Source organism: Bombina bombina, chromosome 3 (assembly GCF_027579735.1).
Source record: "Bombina bombina isolate aBomBom1 chromosome 3, aBomBom1.pri, whole genome shotgun sequence".
Classification (NCBI taxonomy): domain Eukaryota; kingdom Metazoa; phylum Chordata; class Amphibia; order Anura; family Bombinatoridae; genus Bombina; species Bombina bombina.
In genome coordinates this window covers 649,687,162-649,701,170 of record NC_069501.1, presented here as the reverse complement: position 1 = coordinate 649,701,170, position 14,009 = coordinate 649,687,162, and the positions used below count along the sequence as shown (strand labels likewise).

Genomic DNA, 14,009 nt, shown 5'->3' with positions numbered 1-14,009 from the left:
GAAATCTTACAAAAACGTTACAAACTTACTTCACCACCTCCATAGGAGGCAAAGTTTGTAAAACTGAATTGTGGGTGTGGTGAAGGGTGTATTTATAGGCATTTTGAGGTTTGGGAAACTTTGCCCCTCCTGGTAGGATTGTATATCCCATACGTCACTAGCTCATGGACTCCTGCCAATTACATGAAAGAAAAGGCTAATGTCCGATATGGCAAGTCGGCTATGGTTTTGCAGGAGAATGGGAACGTTTTTAAAGACATATCTTATAGGCACAGCAGTGGTAAGGTTATTTGTGAGTAATGTTAATGACCATAATGTATAATGGAATCCAAATGACAAAAGATACAATTAAAAGTTAAAGTTACACGTGATAGCCTTTCCAGTAAACTTGTGACTAAAGTAAGTAGAAAATTTGCTAAATATATTCTACAAATTTATTTTGCATTATGTAAATTTCACAACATGAAACAAAATATTCTTTTAGAAACCAAGTTACTCATTTGTATCATACCTAATACACCAAGTTTGACTGCAAACATCAGTGATATTCCTATGGGGAAACCAATGACGTAGTATCCTATAGCATTCATAATGGCTCCAATCTTTTGTTTTCCTGCTCCTCTTAATATTCCACCACAAGTGCACTAGGGAAAAAAAAAATTTTTAGAACGGGAGCCCTTCAGCAGCAGTGAAGACCCTAAGTTATATACTGGACAGCAACGGAAACTATGTGAAGGAACTAGAGAGCTGTTATGTAGGTTGGATTTTAGCATGTTTGATGGACACTAGAACAGACGAACTCTACTCTGCACAATCCGGATCTTATTGTCTACAGTTTTCCATGGGGAACTTCCTTCTTCCTGTTTTCCTGGACTGCTGCCTCAAAATTGGGGTCATATAAAAACCATACTAGATACAGTCAGGAGGAAGTGAGCTTATACTATTTTTTGATCTGATCTTTTTATTCTCGATCTCCTTGTCCCTGCATAACTAACACAACTTAAGCAAGAGGTCTTTATAAGAGTACACTCAATATTTATTATGATCTGTCGGTCTGATTTATAGCACAACCCATCAACCACGCTTGCTTCTACCCAACTTTCACTTATACATCCAGACAACTCACCTTCTATTGCCCTTACTCCATATATCAGCTTATTTTTGGCTTAAAAACATTATTCATGAAACTGCAGATTCTTAATGTTTTTATTGGTTATCTAATATTTAGTATGCACTGTACTTCTGTAACATTGCATTATTAAACATTTCAGTAAAACAGTTATGTTGCTATTGCGTTAGATGTCTCAGTAGAACCTGTTATAAATGATTATGCTCCCCAATTAGGTTAGCTCCTAATATATTAGTACATAGTTATTATACATGAGAGTAAAGGCTGATAGAATGATTATGGTTTTTAAAATTAAGAAGAAGAGATTCTGGGTAATATGCATACAATTCTACCCTGCTATCATATTATTTATTTTGTATTGCAAATGTGAAAATGTGTTTGATTTCCCTGCAGGATATTCATATAGTTGAAAAAATTGTTTAGTACCGCTGTCTCTTATGGGACATAGTTCTCTCTTGTGACTCCTGGTTAACTGTTTACAAGTTAAGAGAATATTATGAGTTGTGTAATAATAGTTTTTTTCATGCCCTTCTACTAGTGATCTCTGATTTATAACACCCCCTCATAATTGTATTACTATGCTTTTAATTATTAACCCCTAGAGTGCCAAACAGAGAAGGGTATTTTACATAATCTACAGACTAATGGGGACACATTGCATGCTTGTTTCAGTAGATAAGAGGAAGACAAATATTTACTTAGATTGGAGAATCAACTTTTTAAGGCACAGTACTTTCTAAGTTAACACAAGCCACATTATTTTTCTTTAATCCCTTTAACCTAACAAACTGTGTCCTAAAGGGCACAATGCAAAATTAACAGGGTTTATTCCAGTGCTATTTTGATTATTTGAAGCAAATTAATTAGCACACATTTTTACCCTATGGATATTCATAGTTATTACCAAGCTGTCTGCAACCAGGACATTAAGTACTAATACTTGGGGACTACTTTGAATTTTCCCTCTGTGGCATATTCTAATATCTACAAGGTTTATGGGATGCTTATTCGAAGTATTGATAATTGTACATAGTACAGTGTATATAGTTTAATCATATAGTGAACGCACAATTCTTGTGGCAAACTCTATTGGCTTCCAATATGGATTAATTCATGGGTTGCATACTATCCATCTATGCTATCATTCTTCTCAGACATCTATTTAGCAAAAAGGAAATAGAATCTCTGTATATGCATATATTCTTCTCTAGCTAGTTTGTGAATGTCAGTTGTTCCTCGTAAGACTGATGCATTGATTGTGTACTCATCCAATGTTTTGAACTTTGCCTGTAATGTCTTTGTACAGTTAACCTCAAAAAAAAAAATGACCAAATTAAAAAGGTAGATCAAAATCCTTTTCCCTTTTAATTGCTGACCAATATGCCTAATCTTTTTTTTTTTTTTTTAACTAAGCAAAGTGAGCTTCTGTATCTCTGCTCAAGTTGCTGGGTACTATTAAAAATGGTGCACATGCCAGCCTTGGGCAGCTGTATCAAACATGGGAGAGTGTGATCTGCTTAGTTTCAAAGGGGCTGCCAGTAGTGCAGCTATAAAAATCGGCCTTGTATTACAAGTGTCAGTAAGGCCTTCAACTTACATTTACCCCTTATTCATACAAACATTCTTACTGTGTGATTAATAATAATTACCTTCCCTTAAAGATGTTATGGTACTGCCAGTGTCTGCAACCAATTATCCATTACAAATACAATGTAAGGCCATGTCAGCTTAGTAGCCTTCTATATGGCTTAAAGGGACATGAAACCAAAACATTTTCTATCACGATTCATATAGAGCATACAATTTTAAACAACTTTCTAATTTACTTTTATTATTTAAATTTGCTTCTTTCTCTTGTTATCCTTTGCTGAAATGTTGATCTAGAAAAGCTCAGGAGCAGCAAAGAACCTAGGTTCTAGCTCCGATTGGTGGCTGTAATATACACACACACATATATATATATATACACATAAACACACACATACATATATACATATACACACACAAACTGATTGTCATTGGCTCCCCCATGTGCTCAGTTAGAAACCAGTAGTGCTCCTTCAACAAATGATACCAAGAGAATAAAACAAATTATATACAGGGAGTGCAGAATTATTAGGCAAGTTGTATTTTTGAGGATTAATTTTATTATTGAACAACAACCATGTTCTCAATGAACCCAAAAAACTCATTAATATCAAAGCTGAATAGTTTTGGAAGTAGTTTTTAGTTTGTTTTTAGTTATAGCTATTTTAGGGGGATATCTGTGTGTGCAGGTGACTATTACTGTGCATAATTATTAGGCAACTTAACAAAAAACAAATATATACCCATTTCAATTATTTATTTTTACCAGTGAAACCAATATAACATCTCAACATTCACAAATATACATTTCTGACATTCAAAAACAAAACAAAAACAAATCAGTGACCAATATAGCCACCTTTCTTTGCAAGGACACTCAAAAGCCTGCCATCCATGGATTCTGTCAGTGTTTTGATCTGTTCACCATCAACATTGCGTGCAGCAGCAACCACAGCCTCCCAGACACTGTTCAGAGAGGTGTACTGTTTTCCCTCCTTGTAAATCTCACATTTGATGATGGACCACAGGTTCTCAATGGGGTTCAGATCAGGTGAACAAGGAGGCCATGTCATTAGATTTTCTTCGTTTATACCCTTTCTTGCCAGCCACGCTGTGGAGTACTTGGACGCGTGTGATGGAGCATTGTCCTGCATGAAAATCATGTTTTTCTTGAAGGATGCAGACTTCTTCCTGTACCACTGCTTGAAGAAGGTGTCTTCCAGAAACTGGCAGTAGGACTGGGAGTTGAGCTTGACTCCATCCTCAACCCGAAAAGGCCCCACAAGCTCATCGTTGATGATACCAGCCCAAACCAGTACTCCATCTCCACCTTGCTGGCGTCTGAGTCGGACTGGAGCTCTCTGCCCTTTACCAATCCAGCCACGGCCCATCCATCTGGCCCATCAAGACTCACTCTCATTTCATCAGTCCATAAAACCTTAGAAAAATCAGTCTTGAGATATTTCTTGGCCCAGTCTTGACGTTTCAGCTTGTGTGTCTTGTTCAGTGGTGGTCGTCTTTCAGCCTTTCTTACCTTGGCCATGTCTCTGAGTATTGCACACCTTGTGCTTTTGGGCACTCCAGTGATGTTGCAGCTCTGAAATATGGCCAAACTGGTGGCAAGTGGCATCTTGGCAGCTGCACGCTTGACTTTTCTCAGTTCATGGGCAGTTATTTTGCGCCTTGGTTTTTCCACACGCTTCTTGCGACCCTGTTGACTATTTTGAATGAAACGCTTGATTGTTCGATGATCACGCTTCAGAAGCTTTGCAATTTTAAGAGTGCTGCATCCTTCTGCAAGATATCTCACTATTTTTTACTTTTCTGAGCCTGTCAAGTCCTTCTTTTGACCCATTTTGCCAAAGGAAAGGAAGTTGCCTAATAATTATGCACACCTGATATAGGGTGTTGATGTCATTAGACCACACCCCTTCTCATTACAGAGATGCACATCACCTAATATGCTTAATTGGTAGTAGGCTTTCGAGCCTATACAGCTTGGAGTAAGACAACATGCATAAAGAGGATGATGTGGTCAAAATACTCATTTGCCTAATAATTCTGCACTCCCTGTAATAGAAGCAAATTAGAAGTTGTGTAAAATTGTATTCTCTACCAGAATCATGAAAGAATTTTTTGGGGGTTTCATGTCCCTTTAACTAACATTGTCTTCTTTATACACAGTTGGACATTTATTCAATACCAGGAAAGATGTGTCCCCTTTATTGCAAAGATATAAATAATTGTTGCTGAAAATATGCAGATTTTAGACCTTTTAAAACAAATATTTTCAGCCACACACAAAAAGTTTACCTTGTGAAAATAGAAAAAAAAAGACCTAAATAAATATCCGGCACAGATGTTTGTGGTTTAGAATAATAAGAGAAATATTGTGTGGGGGGATGGAAAAAGACTTCTGGGGTTCTATCATAAAAGTAGGAATTAGAGCGGTCTTGTGTTATTTGCGCACAGTCAAATTTATATAATTTGAATCTAATTCCCAAAAATAAATAGTTCCTTTAACATCCATTTTTTGTGAATTCAAATTCCAAAAGTAATACTTACAGCTAAGGCATCAAACATATGAAAGGGAGCAAAGATAAGCATAAGTTGTGCAACCAGGACAATGATCTCTCTGTAAAAATAAAAAAAGGAAATTTATTCTTACCTGATAAATTTGTTTCTTTTACGATACGATGAGTCCACAGATTTCATCCTTACTTGTGGGATATCGCCTCCTGGTCAGCAGGAGGAGGCAAAGAGCACCACAGCAGAGCTGTATATATAGCTCCTCCCTTTCCTCCCACTCCAGTCTTTCGACCGAAGTTAGGAAGAGAAAGGAAAAGCCAAGGTGCAGAGGTGACTGAAGTTTAACAAAAATAAAGACCTGTCTCATAAAAACAGGGTGGGCCGTGGACTCATCGTATCGTAAAAGAAACAAATTTATCAGGTAAGAATAAATTTCCTTTTCTTTAACAAGATACGATGAGTCCATGGATTTCATCCTTACTTGTGGGATACAATACCAAAGCTATAGTACACGGATGAAACGGGAGGGACAAGGCAGGGAACCTAAATGGAAGGCACCACTGCTTGAAGAACTTTCCTCCCAAAAACAGCCTCAGACAAGGCAAAAGTATTGAATTTGTAAAATTTGTAAAAAGTGTGAAGAGACAATCAAGTTGCAGCTTTGCAAAGCTGTTCAACAGAAGCATCATTTTTGAATGCCCATGAGGAAGCCACAGCTCTAGTGGAATGAGCCGTAATCTGTGCAGGAGGCTGCTGTCTCGCAGTCTCATATGCAAACCGAATAATACTCTTCAGCCAAAATGAAATAGAGGGAGCTGAAGCTTTCTGACCCCTACGCTTCCCAGAAAACACAATAAACAGGGAAGAAGATTGACGAAAATCCCTAGTGGCATGTAAATAAAACTTGAAAGCACGGACCACGTCCAAATTATGTAACAGCTGCTCCTTCTTAGAAGAAGGATTAGGACACAAGGAAGGAACAACAATTTCCTGATTAATATTCTTATTAGAAAAAACCTTAGGAAGGAAACCAGGTTTGGTGCGTAACACCACCTTATCAGAATGTAAAATAAAATAAGGAGAATCACATTGGAATGCCGAAAGCTCAGAAACTCTGCAAGCAGAAGAAATAGCAACCAAAAATAAAACTTTCCAAGATAACAACTTAATATCTATGGAATGCATAGGTTCAAACGGAACCCCTTGAAGAACATTAAGAACTAATTTCAAACTCCAAGGAGGAGCAATCGGTCTAAACACAGGCCTGATTCTAGTCAGAGCCTGACAAAAAGATTGAACATCTAGAACATCTGCCAGACGTTTGTGTAGCAAAATAGACAAAGCAGAAATCTGTCCCTTTAAGGAACTTGCTGACAACCCTTTCTCCAATCTTTCTTGGAGAAAAGACAAAATCCTGGGAATCCTAACCCTACTCCATGAGTAGCCCTTGGATTCGCACCAATAAAGATATTTACGCCATATCTTATAGGAAATCTTTCTAGTAACAGGCTTACGTACCTGAATCAAGGTATCAATGACCGAATCAGAGAACCCCCGCTTAGATAAAATCAAGCATTCAACTCCAAGCAGTGAGCTGCAGAGAAATTAGATTCGGATGATGGAAGGGTCCCTGAATGAGAAGGTCTTTCCTCAATGGAAGCTTCCATGGTGGCTGAGTTGACATGTCTGTTACGGTACCAACAGGATACCAAGGGTTAACACCAGATGAACAATGTCCTGCATAGGGAATCAGCAATTCACATCCCAGCCAGTTTTCAGGTTTAAAACAGAATGACATTTATTAAAGGCTAGATGCCTAGTATTTATACAGGTTTGACCCCAGATGGTGGGGGTTGAAAGACTGTTGTACATTACATGGAGGGAACACGCCCTTTGACATGATACAATAGAATACATTACTTTACTTAGGCAGATAGCAAGTTAAACATAAGACACAATGGAGTCCTTATCACCAACAGTTTGACTCTGGAGGTGATTAAACAATGGAATTCTTATCACTAACTAAATTATGGCTGGAGCCAGCAACTTGTATTTAGAAAATAAAGTTAACGCTTTCAGTCCTGACCGAAGGGTCCGTCACATAGCTCCCCCCTTGTGGAATACTCTGGCAGACCCGGCTTGACCCTTTGGCGGGTCAACCTGGGGATGACCGGACTAGGAGGTGGTAGGCATGTCAGTTTGCCAAGACAATCCATCTGTATTCCCGTTATGAGAGAGACTTCCTGTCCTTACAAACAAGGGTTCAACTTCCTCAGTGCCCAGACTAGGGCTAAACAGTCCTTCAAAATCCCATCAGCTTCTTTACGAGTTTTCTGTACCTGCTGTTTATAGGTATCCACAATCCCTTCATACTGACATAGGGTGCCCTTGAATTGCTGCACCTCACTATGAGCCAGCGTCAGCTTCTCCTCCAGTGTCGCTAAGTTTGTCTTTAATGTTTCATGTTCCACTCTCACACTGGTGTTTTATGCAGTCTGTCGGTGCAGCTTGTCTAGCAGAGATTCACGTTCTAAACGTGCTTTTTCCTCTGCACTCCTCTTCTCTCCCGCTAGCACTGTTACATGATTATTTAACGTGACCATTTCATCCTCTACGTGACTCTTCTCCTTCATCAGCGCATTGTAACGGGACTTCCACGTATCAATAGCGGATAGAGATTTACTGAGCTCAGCGTCCTGGGGCTTAGCAGCAGGTGGGTCAGTCTCTGCTGCATGGATCTGGGCACGGGTAGTCACAGGGTTAACATCAGCGGGACCCATAGGAGCGTAGGCAGAAACAAGGGGGGCCAAGTTATTTCCAAGGAGAACATCAGCGGGTAAATCCTTCATGACCCCCACATTCACAGGTCTAGCGCCCCCTCCCCAATCCAAATGTACCCTGGCAACAGGTAGGCGGAACACAGTGCCCCCTGCTACCCTCACAGCCACAGTGTCTCCAGTGTACTGTTTCTCAGACACCAAGTTCTTTCGAAGCAAGGTCATGGTAGCACCAGTATCCCGTAGACCACTGACCTCCTTCCCATTCACTTTAACCAGTTGCCGGTTATTCCGGTGGGCAGCTTGCACAAGGTCTGCCTCATGTAGGATGCCCCAGCATACTTGCGCCTCTACGTAGCGGGCCGCAGGCTGAGGGTTACGTGTGATTCCGCCGGCGGGTCTTCTCCAGGACTGTGCTTGGTTCGCTGCATTTAGGGGACACTCTGGTCTTTTGTGCCCTAGTTGCTTACATCCAAAGCACCGAATAGGCTGTGAGTAGCCCCGTGAATTGAACCGGGCTCTCTGAGGGTAGTTCATGGCCGGAGGCCGTGTGGTATAGCGGTGCGCCGGGGTTTGGTAACTGGCAGCAGCTGGGGTGACTGGGGGTCTGTACTCCACTCTAACAGGGGGCTTAGTGGTAGCAGTGTCCAGTTTGCGGGCATCCGTATACTCATCTGCCAGGCGAGCAGCTTCATGCAGGGTGGAGGGTTTACGGTCCCGAACCTACTCTCTAACTCCTGCTGATAACTTGTCAGAGCAATGTTCCAACAGGAATAGCTGCAGCACCTCTTCCCCAGATACTGCTTGGCACCCCGCCATCCAATGAGATGCTGTGCGGTGCACCTTACATGTCCACTCAACGTAGGAATCACCAGCCAATTTAACAGTGTCTCTGAACCGTCTCCGGTATGCCTCCGGTGTAACCGCATACCTGGAGAGCAGAGCCTCTTTTACAGTATTATAATCCCCGACTTCCTCATCTGGAATGGCCCGAAAAGCCTCACTGGCCCGGCCGGATAATTTTCCGGACAATATCGTGACCCAGTCCTCTGCGGGTACCTTGTGTAGTGCACATTGCCTCTCAAAATCCGCAAGGTACCCATCAATCTCTCCTTCTGTTTCCAGGAAGTTTTTAAAAGCTGCAAAATTTACTTTTCCCTTTTCCACTCAGGTTGCTGTGACTTGGGCTGCTGCAGCGCCACTTTGGCGAAGTAGGTTGGCCTCCACAGCTGCTATGACCCGGTCGATAATTTCCGCAGATGGGTTGGGGCCATAATGTGCCAGTCTTATTTTAACCGCCCGATCAAAGCTTGCTTCTTCAGGGGTTCTGTCTGCTATGCTGGGCCCATTGGTTCCTTCTGTCCCTGGTACTCTTTCCATCTTAGTCAGTATTGTAATAATCCCCCTCTTCCTGAGGTTACTGGCTTGTGTAGTTGCTCTTCTGGGCGATAAGGTTCATTCCGTCGCTTGCCACCAATTGTTACGGTACCAACAGGATACCAAGGGTTAACACCAGATGAACAATGTCCTGCATAGGGAATCAGCAATTCACAACCCAGCCAGTTTTCAGGTTTAAAACAGAATGACATTTATTAAAGGCTAGATGCCTAGTATTTATACAGGTTTGACCCCAGATGGGGGGGGGTTGAAAGACTGTTGTACATTACATGGAGGGAACACGCCCTTTGACATGATACAATAGAATACATTACTTTACTTAGGCAGATAGCAAGTTAAACATAAGACACAATGGAGTCCTTATCACCAACAGTCTGACTCTGGAGGTGATTAAACAATGGAATTCTTATCACTAACTAAATTATGGCTGGAGCCAGCAACTTGTATTTAGAAAATAAAGTTAACGCTTTCAGTCCTGACCGAAGGGTCCGTCACAATGTCCACCAGATTGGCATACCAAGTCCTGCGAGGCCACGCAGGAGCGATGAGGATCACCGAAACCCTCTGCTGTTTGACTCAAGCAATCACCCGGGGAAGGAGAACAAATGGAGGGAACACATAAACTAGGCTGAATGACCAAGGCACTGCCAAGGCATCTATCAGCATGGCCTGGGGATCCCTGGACCTGGACACGTATCTCGGAAGCTTGGCATTCTGACGAGATGCCCTGAGATCCAACTCCGGCCTGCCCCATCTGAGAATCAGGTTGGAAAAAACCTCCGGATGGAGTTCCCATTCCCCCGGATGAAACGTCTGTCTGCCCAGAAAATCCGCCTCCCAGTTTTCCACACCTGGGATGTGGATTGCAGACAGATAACAAGAGTGAGCCTCCGCCCACTGAATTATCTTGGTTACTTCTGTCAGCGCTAAGGAACTCCTTGTTCCTCCCTGATGAATGATGTAAGCTACAGGTGTAATGTTGTCCGACTGGAATCTGATGAATTTGGTCGAAGCCAACTGAGACCAAGCCTGAAGCGCATTGAATATTGCTCTCAACTCTAGGATATTGATGGGAAATAGAGACTCCGATCGAGTCCATACACCCTGAGCCCTCAGGGAGTTCCAGACTGCTCCCCATCCCATCAGGCTGGCATCCGTTGTCACTATCACCCATGAGGGTCTGCGGAAGCATGTCCCCTGGGACAGATGATCCAGCGACAACCACCATAGAAGAGAGTCCCTTGTCTCCTGATCTAGATCTATTTGAGGAGACAAATTTGTATAATCTCCATTCCACTGCCTGAGCATGCTCAGTTGCAGAGGTCTGAGATGAAAACGAGCAAACAGAATGATGTCCATTGCTGCTACCATGAATCCAATTGCCTCCATGCACTGAGCCACTGACGGCCGAGGATTGGACTGAAGGGTTCGGCATGTATTCAGAATCTTTAACTTTCTGACTTCCGTCAAAAAGATCTTCATGGATAGAGTCGATTAGAGTTCCCAAGAAAGGAACCCTTGTCTGTGGAACTAGTGAACTCTTTTCCAGATTCACCTTCCACCCGTGAGTCCTTAGAAAGGACAGAACAATGTCGGTATGAGACTTTGTTAGCTGATAAGATGACGATTGGATCATAATATTGTCCAGATAAGGCACCACCGCAATACCCTGTGGGCTTAGAAATGCCAACAGAGACCCCAGAACCTTTGTGAAAAATCTGGGTGCCGAGGCCAGACCGAAAGGCAGAGCCACGAACTGAAAATGTCTGTCCGGAAGACAAACCTCAGGAACTTGTGATGATCCCTGTGGATAGGAACATGAAGATATGCATCCTTTAAATTCACAGTAGTCATAAATTGACCCTCCTGGATCAATGGAAGAATGGTACAAATAGCTTCCATCTTGAAAGATGGAACTCTGAGAAACTTGTTTAGACTCTTGAGATCTAAAATATGTCTAAAAAGTCCCACATTTTTGGGAACTATAAACAAATTTGAATAAAATCCCTATCCCTGTTCCGGAATCGGAACGGGACAAATTACTCCTATGGAGGAGAGGTCTCTTACACAGTGTAAGAACGCCTCTCTCTTTATCTGGTCTACAGACAATCGAGAAAGAAGAAACCTTCCTCTAGGGAAAGAATTTCTGAATTCCAGCTGGTATCCCTGAGACACTATTTCTAACGCCCAGGGATCCTGAACATCTCGTATCCAAGCATGGATGAAGAAAGACAATCTGCCCCCTACCAGATCTGACCCCGGACCGGGGACCAATCCTTCATGCTGATTTGGGAGCAGCAGAAGGCTTTGGTTTGCAAATAGATGCCTTCCAGTTTAGAAGAAGAGAAAGGGGGGTTCCCTTAAAATTTTGAAAGGCAGCAAAATTTAGCGATCTGCAGAGAAGCCAAAATTAGCAAACTCATAAGTTTTAATCCTATCCTGGAGTTATCCATAGGACTTTCCAACTGAAAAAGTACAGCTCTAGCGACGCCAAGAAAGTACACAGCAGAAAGAGGTTGGAAACCCTTTCTGAATCTTTGAAAGAAGCAACTACCTCCTTAGGAAGTATCAAGGCTTGACTTTTTTTTTTTTTAATTGACTCTCCATACTAGAAAATAGTCGGAGTCCTCCACCTGTGAATAAAACACAGAATGCAAGAAAAAATGACACTGCAATAGCATGTGGGAATTGAACATACAAACACACCAGCTTGCAAGTCCCCAAACTAACAAAGTACACCATGTGGGCCCAAATATGTTGTGGATACTGTAGGAATGTGGTAAAATGAACATTGTCAACATACTCCCCAATAGTAATATCTTTAAGAAGAGAAGGTCTAAGAAAAAGGTGGAAAACACCTAATTTTTTTTTTTTAAATAAACTTCTTATTTCTGATGTGCAGAAAACAATCCAATTAAGACATTAACATTGCTGTTAATACATATCGCTAAAAACATGAACCAGGCGATGTCATGTGCCATAATTCCATATGAAATATAAAAGGAACAGCAGAGTACTACATGCGGCCCTAAAGATCCTAGATCCACAATAGTGAGAAGAAAAGTGGTATGGATTAACCGGAGTCAATAGACCCCGAAGAGCAAAAGCTGTAGAAGGGGATCAATTTGACACTCAAAAAGCGGTACTGTTTCTTTAAATATTAAAGTACCGTATATAACATCCTCAGACACAAAGGATGAGCGAAATCAAGAAAGCTGAAAATATTATGATAACCATAACATAGGTTAGCCTTCATAAAGCAAAACTATAGCTACTGTTCCTTTAAATGATAAAAACCACATCACTTTTTTATGTGCGTGCTGTCTCATAAGTTGCTAACTGGCACTTCATTAATATGTATGCACGGATTAGAGCAACTACCTTCCTGGTCTACTGGACCTCGGCTAATATACTGAGGTGACTAAGCGACCAAAGTTCGTTAGGAAGACCGAAATTTTTATTAGAAAAAGGGCATCAGAACAGCAGAACACATTCCTGAAAACTTTCCTCCCATTGTACTGGAGAAAAGTATAACAGACAGACTTGACAGTATTAAAATGTGTGTGAACACTAGCAGCCCAACCTCTCCCTCCGGCTCAATTACACTCTGAATCTAAAGTTGTTAAGTGCGTAACTGAAATGAGGGAGATCGCCACTACAGAGCTCCGCCCTTCGTGGGCGTACCTGCACCTCATCCCCCGGCACACCTGATTGAAAGTGCCTAGAAAGGGAGAAAGAGCCCATCCAACGGATGTAAGATAACTCCGCCCATCGTCTGCGTACCCGCACTTCATCCCCCGGCACTCAGATTGAATGTGCCTGTAAAGGGGAAAGAGCCCATCCTGCGGCGGGAAGACAACTCCGCCCATCATGGGCGTACCTGCATTTCATCCCCTGGCACTCCAATTGAATGTGCCTTGTATAGGGGAAAGTATACCACTCCGCCCATCGTGGGCGTCACCTAACTCGAACTCCCGGTCGCCATTATTGACATCGGGAGAAAATATCAAACCATAAGTCGAGTATCCGCACAGTAGTTCTTAACACCAGTGCGAGAGAAGAAACACACACGGCAGTTTTCTTAATCAGTGGGCCACTTACAATTTATGTAACAGTTGTACTGAACTGGACTGCAATGGCTGCTTGCTACTGAGGGAGTTCTCCCTGTAATGAAGCCACTGTCACTGACGGTGCCCTCTCCCCTTGTGAGGAGCCCCTACAAGTATGGCCCATTCACTAACAGTCGCCAGGGAAAAAAGCTCTTCACAGACAGAGCTCCGGAGTCCCCTAGAAGTGCAGAACACCCCACTGTCCCGTAGAGAAATAAAGTCTGCACTTACCTTTTATGCTGCCCGACAACATGACAGCCACAACAGGGTTCAGAGGTCCATTGGGTCCCTCCTGTAGTCCTGCAAAAAGATGAAGCCTGAGTTAAATGCAGCTTAGGCCATCACCGAAAGGGTAGCATCACAGTATGGGAGGCGCAGTGAGAATTATGTCCCACAAGTTCCCATTGCTTTAAAGCCACCAAATGCTTCTCTCTTTACTGAAGAGACTGATCTGGTCTAGGCTACACCCTAGCACAAAGT

At 42.2% G+C, this 14,009-nt stretch overlaps 1 protein-coding gene across 1 annotated transcript in view; it reads right to left on the bottom strand.

Annotated features, from left to right (window-relative positions):
- Positions 1–14,009, bottom strand: part of LOC128652466 (multidrug and toxin extrusion protein 2) — a 450,289-nt gene that overhangs the window by 115,402 nt on the left and 320,878 nt on the right. Inside the window, exons 13-14 of the mRNA XM_053705404.1 lie at positions 5,282–5,351; positions 512–644 (exon numbers count right to left, since the gene is read on the bottom strand). Coding sequence (XP_053561379.1) covers positions 512–644; positions 5,282–5,351 — 203 coding nt within the window. The remainder of the gene's footprint in view (positions 1–511; positions 645–5,281; positions 5,352–14,009) is intronic.